The 24,207-nt window shown below is 38.3% G+C and overlaps 1 protein-coding gene across 1 annotated transcript in view; it reads left to right on the top strand.

Moving 5' to 3' along the window:
- The first annotated feature begins 436 nt into the window (after positions 1–436).
- pum3 (pumilio RNA-binding family member 3) overlaps positions 437–24,207 on the top strand; it is a 26,075-nt gene continuing 2,304 nt past the window's right edge. The window contains exons 1-13 of the mRNA XM_048595287.1: positions 437–515; positions 1,291–1,384; positions 1,480–1,546; positions 3,750–3,924; positions 6,307–6,410; positions 7,551–7,629; positions 9,388–9,486; positions 10,359–10,412; positions 11,768–11,848; positions 13,474–13,616; positions 17,713–17,935; positions 19,764–19,851; positions 23,648–23,738. Of these exons, the coding sequence (XP_048451244.1) occupies positions 474–515; positions 1,291–1,384; positions 1,480–1,546; positions 3,750–3,924; positions 6,307–6,410; positions 7,551–7,629; positions 9,388–9,486; positions 10,359–10,412; positions 11,768–11,848; positions 13,474–13,616; positions 17,713–17,935; positions 19,764–19,851; positions 23,648–23,738 (1,340 nt within the window). The 5' untranslated portion in view covers positions 437–473. The remainder of the gene's footprint in view (positions 516–1,290; positions 1,385–1,479; positions 1,547–3,749; positions 3,925–6,306; positions 6,411–7,550; positions 7,630–9,387; positions 9,487–10,358; positions 10,413–11,767; positions 11,849–13,473; positions 13,617–17,712; positions 17,936–19,763; positions 19,852–23,647; positions 23,739–24,207) is intronic.

Below are 24,207 nucleotides of genomic sequence, written 5' to 3'. Positions count from 1 at the left end.
TTTTTTTTCTTAATACTCAAAACAATTATTATTTTGCTGCTTTTGAAGGCATCTTTTTCGTTCCCTCGGGAGGCTGCTTCAGATCAATCATTTAAGTTGGATTGTTTATTCAGTTTTTGGATTAGCCCGTTCGTGGATGCCAATTCCACATCCATCTGCAATTAGAACATTGTTTAGTGATAACATCATAAAGCCAGCAATAACGGCGATGCATGTACTGAGTTTTTGACCATGCCCCTTTCTTGCTGTTAGCTATTTGTGTGTGTCAAATGTTCAAATTCCTTGCCAATTCACTTTCAAAGACAAATGCATTGTACTTTTTTTTTAAGAAAAAGTATGTTTTTAAAGTATAATGGGAAAGTAATGTTTCTTTTTAAATCGATGTTTTAAGCATTTACATCACCTAAAAGTAAATTTTTTTGTATTTTTCAAAATGTAGGAAAGAGTGCAGTAAAGAGAAGAGGGCAGAATTGATGAAAGAATTGCAGCAGTTAGTCCATGGAAACATTAAAAATGTATGGCTATTTCCAAATTCTGCTTTCAACCTTTCGCTATGTTTCTGCTTTGGTTAAGTCAACTTCATGGATGTAATATGTGACTTAATTTCCAATTTTGATGTCACACGTAATATTAAAATGTTTGCATTTTTTTAAGTTGGTGTTTTGAGTATTCCGATCTATAATTTATAAATCACATTGTCCCTTTCATTCATTTAGGATTAAAAGAGAAGCTCACTTTCCTTCATTAACAGAATAGTACACCATATTTGACATGATATAACATTTTGCCCCTTTTAAGATAAGTAAGCAGTGCCTGGGGCATTATGCAGGTTCTGAGCATGTCTATCACATTTTAGCTTTAACACTAGCATATGCTGAAATTTAAAAATACAGATGGGAAATTACTTCATGCTGCTTTTCATTATTCTACCTTGGAATTGGAAGTTTTCCATCTGTCAAACTTGTCATCAAATTGCATTTAAATTATGATTTCAGGCTGCCTTGCAACCTTTTGAGCAAATTAAACACAGCTCCAACCTGCTATTCTTCTGTTTACAAACAATGTGTCATTTGACTTGCTGTGAGTAGGATCACAGGAAACCCACTTGCACTTGCATGATTTCTAAGATGTCTTTAATAATTGGATTATTAACTTGACACAAAAGTGCTGTTGAAAGTGTTGCTGGGGATTGTGTTGCCTGAATTTATCTCACCAAATTTGTAATTCTTTGTGGTTAAAGAAGCTACAGATTTTGGATTTATTGTGAATTGTATCTTATCATTTTGCCAGATTGCTTTTGCACATGATTCTGCTCGAGTTATCCAGTGTTATATTCAGTTTGGAGATGAAAAACAAAGACAAGAGGTCTTTGAGGAATTGAAAGGTACCTAAATTCTTTGTATGCTGTTCATTACATTGAGAATGGATATTGTTTAAATGCTTCCTCTTGCTTGACATTGATTTTTGTTTTATTTACAGAGCATTTGGTTAATTTAAGCAAATCCAAATATGGCAGACATATTGTGAAAAAAATTTTGATGTATGGGTAAGTAGGATGTTTAGATATAATTGTGACCCTGAAGACAGTAATGCACAAGTTAGCATTTGACAGTATTTATGTGATTTGTTGGATTTATAGCACACTAAATCGACTGCTAAATTGTTTTTCGTGACAGGTTTATACTTCTAGCTTAAATTTTGTCAGGGCTAAAATCCTAAACTATCTCTAATTTGTGGGTAGGGTTAGGGTTACTAGATTGCCTAGCTTGCTTTGTATGTGCTGAACTGTGGAATAAAAGGATGTAATGTCCATACCTGTTGTTTTCTTTTTGCGCTTGGAGTTTCAAAGATCGTATAACGTGAACATGGGACATTCATGAGTGGAGGGCGTGACATAGCAATTATCTAAGGGCAAGCCTTGTCTTTCTTTCTTCACACCTCACAGTCCTAATTGTTTCTCTTCAGTGACTCATAAGACCTTCCAAATTTCAAATTGTTTAGCATTCAGTCTTTGGCCCTTTAGCTCCACATCCTTCTAATCTTCAATTAACTCATGTTCTTTAGCTTTATAATATTGCCACTTTAAACTCTTGGAACTTCTCAATATGCATTAGCGATCTGTCCTCCTACTGTAGGGTTGTCCAGCAAATGTATGTGTCTGTGTCTCTCTCTCTCTCCCCCACACAGCAGTTAAAAACAGTCAGAAAGAAGTTGTCAAGATTAATTAAATATATTAGACAGTGTCATATTACAAAATGCTAAAGACACCATTGGTATATTTAAAGGGAAATGAGGTAGAAATTCAGGGATCTCTGCAAAAATAATGAAAGTAGGTAAAGAAAAACACTAATGAAGATAAACATAGATGAGGCTGTTCAGCTGTTTGAGCCTGTTCCACCATTCAGTGAGATCATGGCTGATCTGTGATCTAACTCCATATGCCTCTTTTCAACCCATATCCTTTAATACCTTTGCTTAGCTAAAAATTACCTGTCTTAGATTTTAAACTAACAACTGATTGAGTATTGACTGCAGTTTGAGGAAGAGAGTTCCGAACAACTAGCACCTTTTTGTGTAAAAGTGCTTCCTGACATCTCTAGAATCCCCAACCAGTGGAAATAATTTATATTTATCGACCCTGTCTTTTACTGTTATTATCAAGAAGACCTAAACCATATCACCCCTTAACCTTCTAAATTATAGAGAAAACAGGCAACAAATGTATAGGAAAAAGACTGACTGAGCAAAAGTTTTTTTTTGGGAAAGCATTGTAGAGAATTGGTAGAACTTCAAGAAGGAAGGCAGGGCAGTCTTAATGAGAAAGGACAGAAATTGACTAAAGAAAGGGTAGGCAAACGAGCTGAAAGGCGAATTGGTATCAGAGATTATACGCTGCTTATAGAAATTGACTAAAAGAATAAATGGAAAGAGTACATCAAGACCTGTATGACACAGATAGCAAGCCAACAGAAAAAGGATAAGTGGGAAGAACCATTTCCCAGGATGATTTTAGGACATGATCTTCTGGAGTGTGAAATAAATGAGGCCAGAAGAAGCAGGAGGACATGATGAAATTCCTGCAGAAATGATAGATGAGGCTTGGAGGGGGGAGAGGAAGGAAGGAAGGTAGAAACAGCAAGTGAGGTGACTAATTTGTAAAGGGAGATGTACATGAAGGAACCATGGCTGGAAGAAGTTCTGAAAACCATAGTAGCCGAATGGAGCCAGACTCCAATACCTCAAATCATAAACAGTGTTTCACTATGTTTGATTGCATATGCATCCAACATAATGGTCCTAACGGTTTTAAACCAAGAGGGAGGGGTTCATTCTAGGAAGAAGACTGTAATTCTGGTCTTGTCATAGCTTTTTCATTTGCTTTATTGATACTGGGGTAATCTTTCTGCTTCTTAAAACGATTTCTTTAGTTTGTGGAAGCTAAAGAGGGAAAGTATACAGCACTGGATCCCAGCTCTCTCGCTGCAGTGATTATGTGCAGATGTCAGTGAAGCCACACATAGAGTGGGTGGAATTTATTGTTGATGAATATCTAACAAATTCTTGAGTGCATTTAGATGAGCTGTTAATTTTCCATTATGGGTATCTGCCAAATATTAATTTTTACAATGTTAGCTTTGATTTTGAGCAGTAGCAAAATCATTCTAAGTGTGAAGTTATTAAAGAAAATATTTTGCTGCTGTGCAAATTATTAATGTTAGTAGATTTAATGTAGGATTTATTTTTGCTAGAAACAAGCAGCAAGTAGCAGAAATAATTAAAAGTTTTAAAGGTGAAGTGAAAAAAATGTTACGACATTCTGAGGCATCAGCAATTGTGGAATATGCATACAATGACAAAGCAGTATTAGAACAGAGGAAAATGCTAACAGAAGAACTTTATGGAAACACGTTCATGATTTGCAAGGTAATTTTTAACATATACTTGAATACAGAAAAAAAATCTACGTTGTGTCTTTGACAATTTTAACCATGTTGATTTCCATACTGTCTATTTGTAACTGAAATAAATGCTAATATAAATGTGATACATTGCCGATGAAAGGCCTGACGCTTGTATAAACTCAAAAGTCACATAAACTATTTTACCAACCTTTGAAGTGTTTCCAATTACCTGCTGTACAGTGGCTCAGTGGTTAGCACTGCTCCCTCAGCACCAGGGACCCAGGTTCAATTCCACCCTCTGGCGTGTGTTTGTGTGGAGTTTGCACATTCTCCCTGTGTCTGTGTGGGTTACCTCCGGGTGCTCCAGTTTCCTCCCACAGTCCAAAGATGTGCTGGTTAGGTAGATTGGCCATGGGAAATTGCCCCTTTGTTTCCTGGGATGTGCAGGCTATGTGGATTAGTCATGAGAAATGCGGGGTTACACAGATAGGGTGGCAGAGGGGTTGGGCCTGGATGGGAAGCTCTTCAGAGAGTTGGTGTGGACTCAATGGGTCGAATGGCCTGAATCCACACTGTAGTGATTGTATGGTTCTCTCTTTTTCTACTTTTATACGCAAACCGTCTCACTGTAATTTAGTTTTGAACCAGATTATTTTTCCCTTCCTCCAATTCAGTTTAGTTTGAAATATTATAGTTGAATATTTCCTTCTGACTCACTCCTCTCAATTTTGTAGTTGGGGCAGTCAATCTAAACTGAATGAAATCTGACCAGTTCCATTTTTAATTGCCATGCTTAGAAAGGGGCAGTTGCAAGACAGTGCCCATCAGAGAATGAAAGCCATCATTTCTAACAGCCTTAGTTAACAAGGCTGTATCCTTGCACCAATTAAATAGTTTATTCATTTCAAAATCAGAAGTTAATCTCTGGTGATTTAGGATTACAAAGGATGTATGGCACAGAACTGGCCATTCAGTCTAACTGGTCTGTGTCTCTGTTTATACATCACTTAAGCCACCTCTCATGTATTCTCCTTTAAATCTACCATTGTTTCCTTCTCTTTTTCTCCCCTTCTATGTTTGCCTAATTTCCACATATGTACGTCTAATATTTACTTTAATTGCACCCTGTGGTTGCAAATTCCACAATCTCCCACTATTTAGCTCGAAACATTTCTTAGTTTCCTGTTCAATTTTTTTGCTGCTACAGTTCAGATATCCATTATCCACATGCCTGAAAAGACCGAAGACTGTGAAAGTCTTTTCCAAAGCAGACCTGTCAACATGCTGCATTCTGGCCCTTTGGAACAGAAACGTTGCTCGACCTGAATGGACCTAAAAGTGAAGTTTATCTTCTAAAGTGTTGAACTCAGCGTGTCTACAGATCCATTCTGTCCCTTTGGGGGGAGAAAAACACTTCACATTTGGGTTAAGCAAAGTTTTTTTTCCAAAGGGCCTGAACAGACTACAGTGGACCCAAAAACCAAAAATACCCTTTATCCAAAATGTTGTTGGTCCTGTTGAAGGATGAAGGATTCCTGACCAGTGTATTGGTCTTGAGTTATGTTTTGCCTCACAAAAACAAATATTCTGCTTCCATGCTATCAAAACATTTCATAATTGTAAAAATAATTTATTAGATCACCCTCAGAAGACTGATGCATGAGAGGTGAGATGCAGCCAGTTAATTGTTTGCCTAAAAGTCATTTCTGATCTCATCTGCACCCTCCCCAGCGTCTGTAGGGGTAAGCTTGGCAAGTGCCCATCGAAAGTTTCAAATTGCAGGGCAATTCATGCAGCCTGAGAGCTTTGGGACTTCTACCTGATCCAAACATGCATCTTCCAGGGTCTGGGCAGTTGTAAACTGGATAATCTGGGCTATTAACCGCAGTGCTGTACGTTTGAAAATATTATTAAACTCCGCCCCCCCCGCCCCAAAAGAAATGGCCTCACAGTGACATCCGCACTCTGTTAAAGAATTTTTAAAAAACTTAATCATCAATATGAAACCCGATAAACCTGCAAGACTACACTGTAATTTTGCAGTTTTAGTTTTGTATTTAATAGATTATAACTGTTATTGTACAACAAAATCTAGTAAAAGCAATGTAAGTTTAGATGAAAAGTATTTATTCTGTGCAAGAGATGACTTGGTGCATAACAGCAGCGTGATATAGACTTCTGAGACTTGGCTTTGTCTTGATAGTTTCCAGCACATTGAGTTTACCTCGTTATTGAGTATCTCCCATATTGAACCAGACACCAGTGATTCTCTACAAAAAAGAGCTGCAATGTTGTTAATGTGTAGCATGTCAGTATAATATAATTGCAGAACAAGCTTCTAAAAATTTTTCTTTTGTCAGCATTTGGAATGGATTGTAACATTTGTGTTTCTTTTATTTACTAGTCTGTATTTTGTCCAACATTGGACAAAGTTCTTGAATCCAATCCGGATAAACGAGAGGGCATAATGGGAGAAATGAAAGAAATCCTCACTCCTATGGCACAGAAGTAAGAAGGCTATTGGTGATTTAACAATATATTGAGTCTTTTAGATTAGAATGAAACAAGTGACCTCATTCCAGCTTACTTCCAAACAAAATATATCTCTATTTCAAGTATATGATTTGATCTTCTGATACACATGATTACAATCTGTACCAAGTCCTTTACTCAGCACTAGTCAGGTATGAGGAGGAGTGAGGAAGAACCATTAACCCATTAAGGATATTCACGTCAAGGAAGCCCCCCCAGTGCCTTCTAAATAAGGGATATTAATTATTTTCTCTGATAAGTTACTGCTCCGTTCTTTACACTCTGATCGTATCATTTTGTAGAATTCTGTCTAGTATCTTCCTGAATGATTAAAGAATTCTGTTCCAGAGCTGTTTCATGTTTTGAGTAAAGTAAATTTTTTGGCCAACCAACTTCATACCCGTTTTATTTTCAGCTTGCTGAAGTGGTCTGTAATTTTATTCTATCCCTCACCTCAAATATGCTGGTTTCTTTGTTAATTTACCTAACTCCAACTCCTGTAGAACTTTGCCATCTGCATTCTATCCTACATGAATTGCACACTTTATTATCTCTGAACTTGAGGTGTGCTTATTTAATTTGATTAAATGTGCATAACCAATGTTTCATTTAGTTTTATCATTCAAATCGGGTAAAATACTTAGAGAATTGAACAGTCTTAATTCTCAGAAACAAGATCTGTTGAGAATGCAGTGCACTGAATTCAAACTCCTGGGTTGAAAGTTTCTGTATACAACTGTCCTTCAATGCTACTAAATATTTTTCTTTATAATTATATGGTAAAATAGTGTAAACTGATGCTCTGTTATCAGTTGACCTCGATAAGATGGCGTATGTGCTTTGCTTCCCATTGCTATATCATCTAGGTTTCCACTTCTGAAGTCAATGGACCCTATTTCGTTGGACTATCTCTTATGGTTAGGGGCATACTCACAGGGAGGCATCTTGTGAAAGGGTCTAAGGAGATCTAACTTATATAAATTTGCTCAATCAATTGGGAGCCACTTTAAATGTACAGGTAGTTAGCTGCTTGTGTAACGCTGTGTGTGCAATTTGCAATTAAAGTCAATCATACAGATGTAGTTTAATCCACTTTATCTCTTTGGGTATCTCTAGAGAAGCAGTAATAAAGCACACGTTGGTACACAAAGTATTCTTGGACTTCTTCACGTACTGCCCTGATAAAATGAGAACGGTAAATGATTTCTGTATCCAAAATCTTTGCTATTATTGTTCATAATTGTTTTAATTTGTTTACAAGGATTTGTTAACTATTCGAAGTTCCGGCTTGTGGATATAAATCTTTGTGTCTATCATCAAATATATGTATACTTTTTTTTTGTGAATGCTTAGTTTAATCCTTTTTAGCACCAAAACCTAATTTCAGATTGAAGTTGGTCCATCTATAATAACTAGCTTATTTGAGAATGCAGTTGAGCTGGTATTTTACTAATGAAAGCCATCTCTATTTTTCTCTTTAATCAACTGCAGTGACTGTTTTCATCATTGCATTTTTTTAACAGAGGCAATAAGAAACTTCAGCTGAATGAGTATTCACACTCGAGGTATGGCAGCATCTGTGGAGAGAAAGCAGAGTTAATGTTTCAGGTGCAGTGACCCTTGTTCAAAACTCCAGTTATAAAGAAGGATCACTGGATCCGACACATTAACTCAGCTTTCTCTCCACGGATGCTGCCGGACCTGCTGAGTTTTTCCAGTGATTTCTGTTTCTGTAAGTGCATAAACCTTTTTTTTTAAAAGCAAAATAGTGCTGTACGTAGGATGTTGCAAACTACATGTAGATCAGTGCAAAATGTCTTGTACAGTGTGTTCATGGGTCAAAAAACGAGGTTTTATTTATTTAATCATGGTGGAAGCAAGCCACTGCAACCATTCCAAAATATGGATAGCTTGGTGTAGTTTCATTAATTTATTCAAATAATATCAAACCTTGATTGTTTTGTATTACATGAGCATTGTTGATGGGGCCAACGATTGTTGTTAATCCCTAATTGCACTTGAACTGAGTAGCTCACTATTTCAGAAGGGAAATTAATAGTCGACCACATTGCTGTGGGTCTACAGTTACATGGAGGCTAAATGGGAGAAAGGATGGCACATTTCCATTTGAGCATTAGAGAACTGGCTGGACTTTTAGAGGAATCAATGATAGTTTCATGATCATCAGTACCAAGACCAACTTTATGCCCTGGATTTATTAATCGAGTTTAGATTCCACCAGCCACTCTGGTGGGATTTGAACCTATGACGCCATAACCCCTCTAGATGACTAGCCCAGTGAGATTTACTGCTGTTTTTATAGTTCACAGTTGTCATCTAAAGCTTGAAGTGATAATCGTTTTCCAGTTGTTCAAGGATGGCTTATTCTTTCATGTTAATTTGGTTGTTATTTTCTGTTTTCTGGCTAGCTGTTGGTGCAAGCAGAGGCTGATATTTTGAAGAAACATTTTAAAGTACATTTAAATTATTAGTACTAATATTAGCAAAATACTGCAAATAATAGAAATCTAAAATAAAAACAGAAAATGATGAAAATATTCTGCAGGCTTGGAACCATCTGTATAGTGAAATGTTTTGCGTCGATGGCCTTTCTTCGAGAACCATTATTTCTCTCCATACTACAGACACTTCCAGACCTGCTGAATATTTTTGTTTTTATTTCAGATCTTTTTTTTTTGCTTCTGATCAGAGTGTTCATTGCAATACACTTCAATAAAATCAACAGGAGAGAAAATAATACTGAATTTTGGGATTTGGTTGCTTGATGCATCAAATGAATCTTGAATAAATTTTAGTGTAGATTTGCCCCATGGTTAAACTTCAGCTTTCAAAATATGCATTTGTTATTTGCTTCACTTAATGATAGCTCGGCTGAGGGATTAATGATGGTCGTACCTATAATGAAGTAACTGTCTGAAATTTCTGAATTCAGGAAATGGTTGAAGCTGTGAGAGAAGCAGTCATTTATATGGCTCATACACATGATGGAAGCAGAGTGGCTATGCAATGCTTATGGCATGGAACCTCCAAAGTAAGCCAAAGAAACAGGACTTTTTTTTGGTTTGATGTTTATTATGCAGTGTATTTTTCCAGGCAAGTAAATGGATGCACCCTTGGATAAATAATAGATCACATGATTGACAAACATGCAAGTGTTCAAGAAAATGTTCCAACATCTGAATCTGTCTGATCGGAAAACATTTGGATAACTTTTGCTTCATTTCTTCAATTAGTTTCTTTTTCATATTCAAGAGTGCATGTTTCTAACCTGATTTTAAATTTTCTTGTAAATAGGATGATGTAGAATACTGTTTCATGGTTTGTACATGTAAGTCAATCTGAGAGTTCTGAGGTTGAGCTATTTGCTATCTAATTCAGGCCAGTCAGATTTCCACTTTGGTTCACAGTTTCAGTGGAAATTGCTGACAGCAGGCAGCGTGAAAGTGAAATACGACTGTAGGCCACAACAAGTAACCTCACTATCCTTTGAATCAAGGACGGCATAGATGTTCACATTTCTCACTCTTCATCACTGTCCAGCCATGCCTGTAGAGATGCATAAAGACAGTTGAATGTCAGATAAAAACTGTGATGGATGAATAGTCTGTCAATATACTGAAGGCTTAGGCACGGGATTGAACATCTGGAGTCAATAGAGCATAACTGGCAGCTAATGGTGTTTTCAAATGAAGGTTGGAGGTGGGATGTTGGGCACAAACTAGTTTGCAACTAAACTATCTTGTTTAATGCCGTGAAAGAAGCAAATTACAAACTGATCACTTAATCCAATTTTTGTTTTGTTTTAACATAGTTTATAAATGGATTTCTGTATTCGTTAATTACGTGCTTCTACATAGAGTTCAGTTACAATTCTTTACTAAAAGTTGTTATATTTCTTCCTAGGACAGAAAAATTATTGTGAAAACAATGAAGACCTACATAGAGAAAATTGCCACTGTAAGATGGGATCAGCAGCTTGTTTTTTTGTATGCTAGTAGTCCTTTGGAAATGTGACCAGATTTTTGTTTTTACATTGAGGTAGTACGGTAGTTAGTGAAGTAAATAACCAATGAAAAAGTGGAGCTCCCTGAGCTCAGTTCATTAATACTTTGTACCTCCTATTGATTGCTCGAAAGTACCCTACTTCAGACTTGCTGGAAACCTTTCTGATGCTTCTAATCGAGCTGTAAACAGTTTGAATCTCAATGAAGCTTGTAGACAAAGTATTTTTTTCCTGCTTATATATGCAAGGGCATATTTGAAGGTTTTGACTAACGTGAGTTTGTGTCCTTTGCGACTCAACCACAATGGGAACAATAGCTCCTTTAATTGTTATCCATGCTATTTAAATGGTGCAGAATGCCATGCTTCCTAGCAAATGACTCGTGTAATGGAGTGACAAGATTTATTTTGAGGTTTATTTTATTTATCGTTTTGTGGGATGTGAGCATTGCTGATAATACTTGAATTTGTTGCCAGTCCCTAATAGCCTTTGAACTGACGGCCGTGTTAGGCCATTTGAGAACACAGAGTTAGCTACATTGATATGAGTTTGGAGTCAAACAGATCAGACACAGATACAATTGGCAGATTTCCTTTTATAAAGGAAATTAGTGCATAATTGATTTTTTTAGGCAGTTGATAGTTTAATGGTCATTATTACTGAGATTTTTAATTCCTGATTGTATTACATGAACTTAATTGATTTAAGTCTGCCTTAGAGCATTGAATCAGTTTCGGAATCACTAGTCCAGTAATATTACCTCTATACCACCATCTTCTCTAAGTAGTGGACTGAAATTTTTTTTTCCTAACTTTGAATCTTCTACCTTCTAGTATGGACTTACAATATTTTACCAGGATTGGGTGTGGGAGCAACCTGTGATGACGAGCCCTACCTATAAGGAGGGGCACCGATAGCATCTTTGTTGAGAATTGGCATCTTACAGTCAATTGCATATCCGTTCCTTCACTGATTGGGAAAAGCAGTTCAGCACAATCTATGCATCCTCGTATTTCTATTATGCAACTTTTAGACTCTTCAGTTTTGGAATTGGATTTATGGCCTAACAGTGAAGAAATAATTGTATCGATTCTCTAATCAAAGTTAATTTAAGAATGGAATTTTAGTACTACATTAGCTAAGTGTTTGTTTGATAGGAGTTTGCATTTTTAGTAGTTTCTTATATTCTTCATTTAAATCTTAATGTCCCTGCAGAGCAACATTTGTATAATGATTTTGGTGTGTAAGACGTCTGCAGTGTTGAATTCTGAAACAGTAACCTGTGCATGTCATATAAATTATTTTGCAGGGTGAATTTTCCCATTTGGTTCTCATGGCAGCTTTTGACTGTATAGATGACACAAAACTTGTGAAACAGATCATTCTATCAGTGAGTCTTTGAATTCTTTCTACCCTACTTGGCAAAGAAGGAAAGACGAGCTCAAGGGCTCGTTTAGAGTAATTTTTTCAATGGGTGACATCATTTATATTAACATAACTAGATGTTGTTTTAATATTTTGGTTAATGTGATGGTCCTCCCGACCAAAATCATTCCTTACTAGATATGTGAATGCAGGAATTATGATGAGCATTTCTGAATATTGTCATTCTCAGGAGCAAGATTCTCTGATTTGCTGAAAACCTTTAACGCTGCTAATCCAAAGAGGGTCATAGTTTTGACTAGTAAACAATTTGATTCTCGATGAAGCTTGTAGACAAAATACAAATTATTTTTTCATGGTTGTATGCAAAAGGGTGTATTTGAAGGTTTTAACTAAAGTGAGTTTGTGTCCTTTGCTGCTCAGCAACAACGGGCACAACAGTTTCTTTTAATGTCACGCCTGCTATGTAAATAAAATTTATGCAGCTGAAGGTAACGTTGAATTGAAAATCAAGTAGTCAGATGATTAAGGTTTTTTTAAAAGTGTGTGTTGAGAACTCAGTAATCTTTTCTTGATGGTTTAGTTACTTTATGAACAAGGCAAATCTTTAACATCCTTTGTGCACTGGGTCTCTTTCCTCTCCTCTCCCTCCTCCACAATTTACTCCCAATGGCAGTAATTTGTACTGGAGTATATAACAATAATGATCTTTGAGCACCTTGTTCAAGTTAGCACCATTTAGTGAGTGGCAGTACGATGACAGAGTTTAACCCTGTCATTTTCAAGCATGTAAAATTTAATGTATTGTTGTTGGATCATGTTTATATCTTTGATCCATTTTCATCCTCCGGTCTCAGCCTGTGTATTGCTAAAGACCGCTAAATTAGCATGTAACCACTTCTTTTGGAAACTAATTGCCCAAATTGTCAGTGTCACTGAGCTGTTGTCATACGATATCATTCCACTCATGAAGTACATCTGAATTCAAAGCTCTATTTTTTCCTGCCACTAGTTGAATTAAATCCCAGCAAAAGCTGCCACCGTCAAGAAATACAGAGCAAAGCTGGGGCTATTTTTCCTGGAGCATCAGAGGCTGAGGGGTGACTTTATAGAAGTTTATAAAAATCATGACGGTCATAAATAGGGTGAATAGCCAAGGTCTTTTCCCCAGGGTAGGGAAGTTTGAAACTAGAGGTTTAAGGTGAGAGGGGAAAGATTTAAAAGGGACCAAAGGTGCAACTTTTTCACGCAGAATGTGGTGCATGTATGGAATGAGCTGCCAGAGGAGGTAGTGAAGGCTGGTACAATGACAGCATTTGAAATGCACCTGGATGGGTACATGAGTAGGAATGGTTTAGAGGGATATGGGCTAAATGGGACCGGATTAACTTAGGATACCTGGTCGGCATGGACGAGTTGGACCGAACCGTGCTGTATATCTCTATAACTGAACAACTCTAAGGAAGGAAAGTGTGAAATGAAATAGAATTTGGAATGAGATGGAGAATTGAATTAGTTAAGAAAATAAATAACTAACTGCTTTCTGGCTAATTTAAAATTTGTCTGTACAACTGGAAACAGGATTAACAGAAGAATTATTCCATTTAATATGTAGCAATTTTCTCTTTGCAGGAGATCATCGAAGCCTTGCCGAACTTGATTGACAATAAATACGGCAAGAAGGTTTTGGTGCATTTACTAAGTCCGAGGGATCCAGCACATACCGTGCCGGAGATTATTAAACTTCTACAACAAGGTGATGGGAATGCTCACAGGTGAGTGTTGTTTACATTTTTTACATGACTGGCGTTGTGTTCAGGGATTTGGCTCTTTGAGCATAAATTTTAGGACGCTATGCTGATTTTAGTGGGAACATTCTGAATTTCATATAGATTGCTAAACGAATGTGGCAAAATATGAAGCATTGTTTTACTCATTCACTGCATGAGATTGTCTATTACCCACCCTTGACTGTCATTGAGAAGTTGGTGGTGAACTGCCTTTTGGAACTGCTGTAGTCCATAGGGTTTTGGTGTGGTTAGGAAGAGACCGCCAGGATTTTGACTCATGAGCCAGTTAAAAATGACACTATAGCTTCAAGGTGCTGGAGGGCATTTTCTAGAGGGTACATGTACTGTGCTGGTGGAGGGAGTGAATGCTAAAGGTGTTAGGATGCCAAATGACTATTCTGTCCTGGATGGAATTGGATTTCTTATGTGTTATTGGATCTGCACTCATCCAGACCAGCAAACCGTAATCAATCACACGACTGGCTGGAGCCTTGTAGATGGGTGGGCAAGGTTTGAGTTACTTGCAGAATTTCCTGCCTCTGACATTCTGTTGCAGCCACGGTATTTATATTGCTGGTCTAGCTTAGTTGCTGGTCACTCCAGGCTGTTGGTAGCAGGGGATTCAGTGATGGGAATGCCATTGAATGTCAAGGAGCAATGTTTGGGCTTTTTCTGGTTGATGGTTGTGCTGCAGTTGGACACTGACTGTATCATTGTCTGAGGAGTTATGAATTATGCTGATATTGTGCAGTCATCAGTGAGCATTCCCTCTTCTGATGGAGGGAAGGTCATTGGAACATTTGAAGATGATTCGGTCTAGGATACGACCCTGAGGAGCTTCAGCAGTGATGTCCTGTACCTGAGGTCATAACCATCTTCTTTTGGGCTGAGTGTGACTCCCAACGAGCAGACAATGTGCCCATGGGTTCCCATTGACTCAAGTTTTGCTAGGGTCTGAAAAACAAGTCTTTATCTTATGATACTTGATCAAAAGGTTGCTGTAATGGCTGGTGGAACAAGAAAATTTGTTGAATTTAAAGGAAGAATTAGGTTCTTTTCAACAAATTGGATGGATAAGGGCAGCATAATGTTTAGTGGTTAGTACTACTGCCTCATGGCGCCAGGGACCCGGTTCGATTCCACCCTCGGGCGACTGTCTGTGTGGAGTTTGCACATTCTCCCTATGTCTGCATGGTTTTCCTCCGGGTGCTCCGGTTTCCTCCTACAGTCCAAAGATGTGCAGGTTAGGTGGTTTGGCCATGCAAAATTACCCATAGTGTTCAGGAATGTGCAGGCTAAGTGGGTTGGTCGTGGGAAATGCAGGGTTACAGGAATGGGGTCTGGGTGGGATGCTGTTCAAAAGGGTGGTGTGGACTGAATGGCCTGCTTCCGCACCGTAGAGATTCTGTGTGATAGCTGCAGTTATCTACGTAAAGTTGTTGCCCTCTTCGGGTGCAGAGGAGATTTACCAGGATGTTGCCTGGTATGGAGGGAACGTCTTATGAGGAAAGGCTGAGGGACTTGAGGCTGTTTTCGTTAGAGAGAAGAAGGTTAAGAGGTGACTTAATAGAGGCATACAAGATGATCAGAGGATTAGATAGGGTGGACAGCGAGAGCCTTTTTCCTTGGATGGTGATGGCTAACACGAGGGGACATAGCTTTAAATTGAGGGGTGATAGATATAGGACAGATGTCAGAGGTAGGTTCTTTACTCAAAGAGTAGTAAGGGCGTGGAATGCCCTGCCTGCAACAGTAGTAGACTCGCCAACTTTAAGGGCATTTAAATGGTCATTGGATAAACATATGGATGATAATGGAATAGTGTAGGTTAGATGGGCTTCAGATTGGGTTCACAGGTCGGTGCAACATCGAGGGCCGAAGGGCCTGTACTGCACTCTAATGTTCTATGTTCTCTCGCTCTCGACAAGATTGTGTTTTCAGTGATCGTATTTGCTACAGCCGTATATTATCAGACAACCTTAGGAGATGGATTCTCCCGTTTTCATTAAATAAGGGGTCTCATTATTTTTTGGCACAACTAGGAAGGAGACTCCTAGTCTGAGTAGTTGGCTATCTAGATGGGGTCAAGGTATAGGTACTAATGGTGATAAGAGCACAAAGTATGCAATTATGAATGTTATATGATTCCTTTTCCTTAAAATGCACATATGGGCATGAAATGAGCATAAATGGAGCATGGGTGTGGGATTTAGCTTATTGAGTCTACTCCATCAGTAAGTATGATCATACTTAATCCGGTGATCCTCAGCTCCACTTTCCTGCCTTTTCCCCATAACTCTTGAGTCACTTATTAAAAATCTGTTTCTCTGAGCCTTGAATATACTTAATGATCGAGCCTCCACAGCCCTCTACCGTTAAGAATTCCAGAGATTCACGACCTTCTGAGAGAAGTATTCCTCCTCATCTCTGTCTTAAATGGGCAAGCCTTATTCTGAGATTCTACCCTCTGGTCCTACTGGAAGCAACCTCTCAGCATCGAACCTGACAAACTCCCTAAGGATCTTTTATGTTTCAGTAAGGTTGACTTTCATTCTTCTAAAGTGCACTGAGCACAGGGCTAACCTATTTGTTCTGTCCTCATAAAAAATGTTCGTCCTGAGCCTAGAGAAACCTTCTGGACTGCCTCCAATGTCAGTGTATCTCCCTTGAGATAAGGGCGCAAAATATTATCAATTTCTCAATGTAGGCAAGGCATTTTTTGACTCCATTACCTTTGAAATGAAGGCCAACATTCCATGTGCCTTCCTTATTACCTGCTGAACCTGTATGCCACCATTTTTTGTGATTCATACATAATGATCCCGAATTCCCTTGGCACTGCAGTTTTCCTAATTTAACTAATATTCAGCTCCTCTATTCTTATTATCAAATTGCATCTATCTATGAAGTTTTTGCCCACTCATTAACTTATGTCCTTCTATAAACTGTGTCACCCTCACCCACCTTCCCTCTCACCTATTTTTGCCATCCTCAAACTTGGCAATAGTATACACATTTCAATTATCCAACTCATTAATATATATTGTACATAATTGTGACCCAACACTCAACCCTGTGACTGTCCACCAATTACAGATGCCATCCTGAAAATGCCCCAATTTATCCTAACTCTCAGTCTTCTATTGGTTAACCAATTCTCTATCAATTCTCCTATAACATCCTGACCCCATCCCAAACATCAGAGCTTTTTAAGTAGCCCTCTAAAACCCCTTTTAAAAATCTAAATCTCTGGTGGTTTCCCTTTATCTGTCCTGCTTATTACCTGAAAGAATTCTGATAAATTTTTTAGGCATGATTTTCCCCTTCATGAAGCCATGCTAACTCTGGTTAACGAACTTGAGTATTTTTAAATGCTTTATTATTACATCTTTAATAAGACACTCTTTAAGATTTTGCCAATGACAGATGTCCTCATTTAATTAACTACTTTTCCAGCATTTCATGGTGATACCAGTAACACTTAAACAGGATGATCTGTGTAATTGATAAGAATTGAACTGAGAGGAGTGGGCATGTCATTGACAGCAATTACTAATTCATGGTTGTTTGACAAAGAAGAGACTCGACTCTGGAATACACCAAGTGTGGGCCTTTTAAGGAAGGCTAAGATGGTTGTGAAGGTTGTTTTGATCAAAATCTGCAAACATGTTGCCAAGGTTACAAATTTTGCAACCATTAAATGTAGTCCCTGATAACTTTAGCACTTTTTCTTTGATTTGAATTATCATTATTGTCATTTCAGGTGTTACTAAAAAATAGTTTTTGAGTCTAGAATGACAGTTTCTGTTCAGTTACATGTGAATTGATCAAAAACACTACTCTTTATTTGCCCATTGCTTTCTGGTAAATATGATATTCAACTTTCAGGTGAGAAAGGAGGTAGAATAGAATTATATAGTGATACAGTGCTTTTTATAAATTTGGGGATTGAAAATTGAATACTAGAATTAAAACAAACGTAAATGCTTTAGAATTTATTGAAATGTTCTGAAAATGCATTGCTGCCAAAAATGAAGTCCTGAAAGAGTCAAGAGATTTAAGTGTTTATCTATTATTCCAGCAAGAAGGATTCAGATATTCGTCAACGTGAGTTGCTGACAGCCATCTCGCCAAGTTTGCTGAAATACTTACAGGAGAATGCTCGGGAAATGGTGATGAATAAGGCAAAAAGTGTCATTGTGGCAGATATTCTGGGCCGTGCTATTGGTGATTTGCAGCCTGCCATAAATGCTATCGTTGAAGTGGCTGCAGAAGACTTTGTACCTGGAGGCGATAATGGTGAGGTAATGTATAAATATTCATCTTTTATTTTGCTCCCCCCTTGTCTGAGTTGCATCAAGCACTCTGCATCTTGAATCACTGAGTTGTGTGGTTTCATAGAAAAATAACACTTAAGTTTAAAAAAGACCAAATGAATTTTGAATTGTCAAATTCCGAATGTGAAATGCTGCACTACGTTTTCAAGACAAAGTTGGTATTTAGTGTGTGTGTAGTTACTAATAGACTTAATTGACAAAATGCTAAAATTTGATCAAAAGAGCTGTTTTCCTGCCCCTCCCCCAATGAACTTACTACCTATTCGTTTCGACCAATTTTCAAAATGTTTCCCAGAATGACACTCAAAATTTCTTATTAGATTTTATGAATTATTTTGAAAGGGTCAGGTCAATGAAGTGCTGTATGCAAGTGTCAGTCAGACTAGTCAGAATGTAATGAATATATTTCTGTGAAACCAAAAATAACCAGAGAAAATGTACTAAAAGAGGATAATGGCTTTTGTAGAATTAACTTTATTAAAGAAAATGAATACTGTGCATGTAACGTAATAAAAACTAAAGACACTTCCCAAGGCATTGTAAGATAAAGTGTGACTTCATCAAGCAAGGTATCAGTGAGATGATACAGGGGTGTGATTAAAGGAGAAAGGTGTGGTAGAAGAAGTGTAGGGAGGCAATTCTAGAGCTTGGGAACTGGGCACAAGGGTGACTTGGCAAGTTGGGTCCAAATTGGCCTGATAATAGAAGGCGGTTTGTGTGACTAGAGGCCAGTGTCCAGTGGTGTACCACAAGGATCAGTGCTGTGTCTCTGTTGTTTGTGATGTATATAAATGATATAAAAGAAAATGTGGAGGGATACATTTGCGGATGACACAAAGATTGGTTGGGTGGTTGATACTAAGGAAGAAAATCCTAGTTTATAGGAGAATACAAACAGATTAGTGGCAGATGGCACTTAACCCTGAAAAATGAGAGATGTTTCACTTTGGAAGAAGTAACAAGTCAAGTGTGTACTCAATGAGTGGCAGGACATTAGGACACTTGGGAATAGAGGCATCTTGAGGTGTTTGTCCAAAGGTTGTTAGGGTGGTTAAGAAGATATATGGGCATGTGCCTTTATCAGGCATGGCATAGATTATAAGAGCAGAGGCTTATGTTGAAGTTGCATGGAACTTTGGTTAGGCCACAGCTGGAGTATTGAGAGTAGTTCTTGTCACCTCACATTTGGAAAGAAGTGATTGCACTAGAGGGGGTGCAGAGGAGGATTTTGGCTGGGATGAAGCATTTGAGCCATGAAGAGAGGCTGGATGGGTTTGTGTTAAAAAATAAAAATTGCTGGAAAAGCTCAGCAGGTCTGGCAGAATCTGTGGAGAGAAATCAGAGTTAATGTTTTGGGTTGAGTGACCCTTCCCCGGGACTGAAAAAGTTGGGTTTGTGTTGTTTTATTTAGAGCAGAGGAGGCTGAGACAGGACCTGACTGATGTGCATAAGATTATCACGGACAGGATGAATAGAAAGCAGTTTTTACCCTTAGATAAAGGGCATAAATTTTAATTTTAAAAACAGGAGGTATGGAGGAGATATGAGGAAAATATTTTTCACACGGGGGTGTTGGGAATCTAGAATGCACTGCCTGTGAGAGTAGTTGATACAGGAAACCTCACAACCTTTAAAAAGTACTTTAATGGGCACATGAAGTGTCATAACATTCAAGGCTGTGGGTCAAGTGGTAGCAAGTGGCACTGGTGTAGATTTAGTCGGTGCAGACTTTGATGGGCCAAAGGCCGCCTTTTGGGCTCTATGGTTCTATGATTCTTTCTCTTCCTCATTTTAGCTCCATATGGTAGAGCACCCTGCAGGTCACCTGGTTCTTAAGTGGTTAATAGAACAAGATGGAAAGATGGAGGAACTTGGAAGGCCAGGTAAGACTTGTTTTTAGGGTGGGGTGGGGGTTGAGCATGTAGCTCAGGATTGTGCAATTAAGTTTAAACATGTTTTGGATGGTGAGACATCCTGGAGTATCCATGTCGGCCTTGTGCACTTAGAGTCATACAGCACGGAAACAGACTCATCCAACTCATCCGTGCCGACCATACATTGTAATCTGATCCAGTCCCATTTGGCAGCATTTGGCCCATATCCCTCTAAACCCTTGCTATTCGTTTACCCATCCAGATGCCTTTTAATTATTGTAATTGTACCAGCCTCCACCACTTCCTCTGGCAGCTTGTTTCATACACACAACACCCTTTGAGTGTAAAAGTTAACCCTCAGGTCCTTTTTAAATCTTTCTCCATCACCTTACACCTATGCCCTCTAGTTTTGGACTCCACCCTAGGAAAAGGACCTGGGCTATTCACCCTATTTATGCTCCTCATGATTTTATAAACTCTATAAGGTTACCCCTCAGCCTCAAGCTCCAAGGGAAAAACGCCCAGCCTATTCAGCCTCTCTCTATAGCTCAAACTTTCCAGTCCCTGTAACATACTTGTAAATCTTTTCTGCACCCTCTCGGGTTTTAACAAGGTTCTTCCTATAGAAGGTTGACCAGGATTGCACGCAGTATTTTAAGAGTGACCTCACCTGTGTCTTGCACAGCTACAACATGATGTCCTAACTCCTACACTCAATGTTCTGACCAATGAAGGCAAGTGTGCCAAACACCTTATTCAGCACCCTGCCTACCTGTCCTTGGACAATTGGCCCATCTGATCGAGGTCCTATAATACTCTGGGATTATCTTCTTCACTGTCCACTACTCTACCTATTTTGGTGTCATCTGCAAACATACATCCTATATTCATATCCAAATCATTTATATAAATGGTGAAAAGCAGTACCAAAACGTTTGGCACACCGCTGGTCGCAGGATCCAGTCTGACAAGCAACACTGTACTACCACCCTCTGTCTCCTGCCTTCAAGCCAATTTTGAATCCAATTGGCTAGCTCTGCTGGATTCCATGTGATCTAACCTTACTTAACTGGTTTACCATACAGAACCTTGATGCATGCTTTGCTGAAGTCCATATGGAGGTCTGCCACTTTGCCTTCATCAATCTTCTTCGTCCCCTCTTCAGAAAAACTCAGTCAAGTTGGTGAGACGCAATTTCCCCCACACAAAGTCATGTTGACCATCCCTGATCAGTCCTTGCCTTTCCAAATGCATGTAAATCCTGTCCTTGAAGTATGCCTAAACAAGCACAGGGTGAAGGCAAAACAGTTCTTCCAAATTTTCATTTCAGAATGCCATACTTGTGGTACTCCTTGGATGTACTTTATATCGAGTCCAATCCTAAGCTAATCATTAGCTTTCAGCACAAATGTATCATGCTATGAAACTTGCACAACCTGTAAGGCAAATCTGTCACAGCTGGAAAAGCAGCATTTTGCCTTTCTTCAATATTTATATCGCATTCTGCAGGGACTTGCCTCAGCACTGAGCTGAAATTCTTAGCAAGTGGAAAATTGAATATTAATAGGCTTCATTTTCTTTCATCTGAACCTATTCCACTGTGTGATAAGAACAAATGTTGCCTTGAGCTCAGATGAGTTTTAAAAACGCTAAAGAACTTGTGCCAGTAACAAGCAATTGCGTTCTTGCCTTATGGGTATGATTACCATATCCAGCAGCTGTGACCATGGTATGTCACTCTCCAGTGGGGCCATCAAATAGGGCTGTGCGTTATTGCACTAACAAAGTTTGTAGTCTTGAACCAAGAGCCGATTACTCTCAAGTCCACGTTGCTATCAGGAGCCAGACAGGTTCTACAGAGTCCCAATAAGATTCTCCATCTTCCAAAACTCGAAGATCATCATTCAATCCCCACAATCCAATTGTTACTATTTATAGATCCTACTTCCACACAGCTCGGCAGTGATCCAACACTTCCCAAATCCAGAACAGGAACTGGTCTAAACAGTTTTTGCTGTGCTATTGGCTACTTCCTCCTCCTAAAATAACAAAGGCACACCTGCGAAAAAAAAAGATGCCAGCTTCACCAATTATCTAAACAAATAACCACAACAAATATTTTCAATTTCAAAGAAATGTTGAAGGTCATATTGCTCAAAAAAATGTTGTTGCATCTATAACACACATTGGTAAGTTATACAGGGACTTGAGATTTTTGAAGAATTTTAACCATAAAATCCAAACCAGCAGAGCAGTACTAAGGGAACTTTAACTTCATAATTGTGACCATAATGCCAACACAAAATTGTTCATCACAGAATCTTATTAGATGAGTTTCACTTGCCAATCCATGTAATTATGGTGGTTAAGTTTAAGCTTTATTGTATTTAATACATTATAAATGAGTTCCAATACTCAGCTAACCCCCTGACAAGAAATAATTTTTTTTTAGTGGTTTAACTACTATGGCATTAGGCATTTTTGACTTTCTCCTGGATGTTCCCCCTTTGCCTTTAGGACTGGTTGTACTGTGTTGTAATCCATGGTTATAGATTTTCTTCAATAGCTTTCTAGCTCTGGCTTAACTACTCCAAGGGTTGAAAGATTTAAACTTCTGACAGTTGTGACATCCTTTGATGTTCCCTTGCTTGGTTAAACACAGCATTCCAACTTGTACTCCATTCTTTATTGACCGTTTCCAAAGTGCTTCATAATTTTCTGAAGTCTTGCTTAAGAGCTGATTCAGCTGACAAGTGTGGCTTTAAATGCTACATTCCACCCTCAAGTATTCATGCAAGAATGGCGATCAACCAAAATTAATTCAGTCATGTGAATTTTTTTCACGGTGTCATTTAAGTGTAAGGTTACTTCAAGTCCAGTTGTGTTACATTATGAGCATAGAAATTTGGAGCAGAAGATCATTCAGCTCCTTGACACTGTTGCCCCATTTAACATGTTATGGCCACAAGTCTACTTTCCTATCTATGTCCTATATACTTTTATTCCCTGGTCTATGATGAATTTACTTATCTCTGGGAAGAAAATTCCACAGAATGACAAATCTCAGAAGAATGCTTTCTCCTCATCTGTCTTCAGTGCAAAACCAGTGGTCAATTGCTTTTGTTCAAAATGTTAATGCGAATACTATTATTTGATTTGGAAATGGACAGAATTTTTCCTCTTGAACTTGCATTATGTTATACTATTTACTAAGCATGTATTTTTTGCATAAATCTGACAACCATTTGACACTGAAATCAGTAGTATTGAAATTCCTATTATTCAAAATGATGTTCACCCTATTTTGAAAGAAATACCTTTGCAGACTTTCCAACCTGAGATAACTGAAAGGGAAGTTAGATTACACTGGTATTCTTTTACAGTGATAGCCAATAAATTAAATGAATCACAGTGGTTAAACAATTCTATTTATGTTTCTGAGATAACAAGGTGTAGAGCTGGATGAACACAGCAGGCCGAGCAGGAAAGCTGACGTTTCGGGTCCGGACCCTTCTTCAAAAAAGGTTCTGAAGAAGGGTCTAGACCCGAAACGTCAGCTTTCCTGCTCCTCCGATGCTGCTTGGCCTGCTGTGTTCATCCAGCTCTATACCTACTATCTCTATTTATGTTTCTGCCATATTATCATAGTAAATTAATCTGTTTAAGGAACAGTTGTGTTGTTGTAATAATGTGAAAGCATTGTTTGCTATATATGAAATGTAGTTGCTCCAGGATAACACTTAAAGGCCAGAGCACAAACATCTGAAGAAAGTTATGTAATGATTTTTGAATTTTTAATTTACAGAATGCTTTGCAAGAACATTAATAGAACATGTTGGAATTGAAAAGTTGAAGTCCTGGGTGCAGGTAAACCGTGGAGCTATTGTGCTTTGTTGGTAAGCATTAAATTAAATCCGAATTCATGGTCACATGATTTCTTTGTAACTGTACACCATTCAATAACCTGAATGTTCATTGACCAGATTGTGTCTGACAGATCTTCTAATAGTAGAATAAGAAAATGCTTGATTCCAATGACGTGCTCAGTAATCATCAAAAGTTCCAACAACTTTAAAATTGCAGAGATGTTCTAGAGAGCTTTTTACAATATGTTAAATAGTGAGCATTCCAGTTGGAGACAGAGAAGTGGATCAAGAGGGATAAGAACAGATTTCAATGTGAAGGTCCAAAGGGACTTTTGACAGGTGAGGAAGGTTGTGGAGATACTGCTAGGAAGATCTGTAGAACATATATGCCTTGCTATTCAACCGAGTGCACATAATCTGATTGGTATGTTGACCATGATGACCACATCTTTCCACCAACCACCACCACCACCACCACCACCACCACCCACCCCACACC

This window comes from Rhincodon typus, chromosome 3, assembly GCF_021869965.1.
Source record: "Rhincodon typus isolate 14 chromosome 3, sRhiTyp1.1, whole genome shotgun sequence".
NCBI classification, from domain to species: domain Eukaryota; kingdom Metazoa; phylum Chordata; class Chondrichthyes; order Orectolobiformes; family Rhincodontidae; genus Rhincodon; species Rhincodon typus.
The sequence above is the reverse complement of the archived record's forward strand: the minus strand, read 5'-3'. Positions and strand labels throughout refer to the sequence as shown.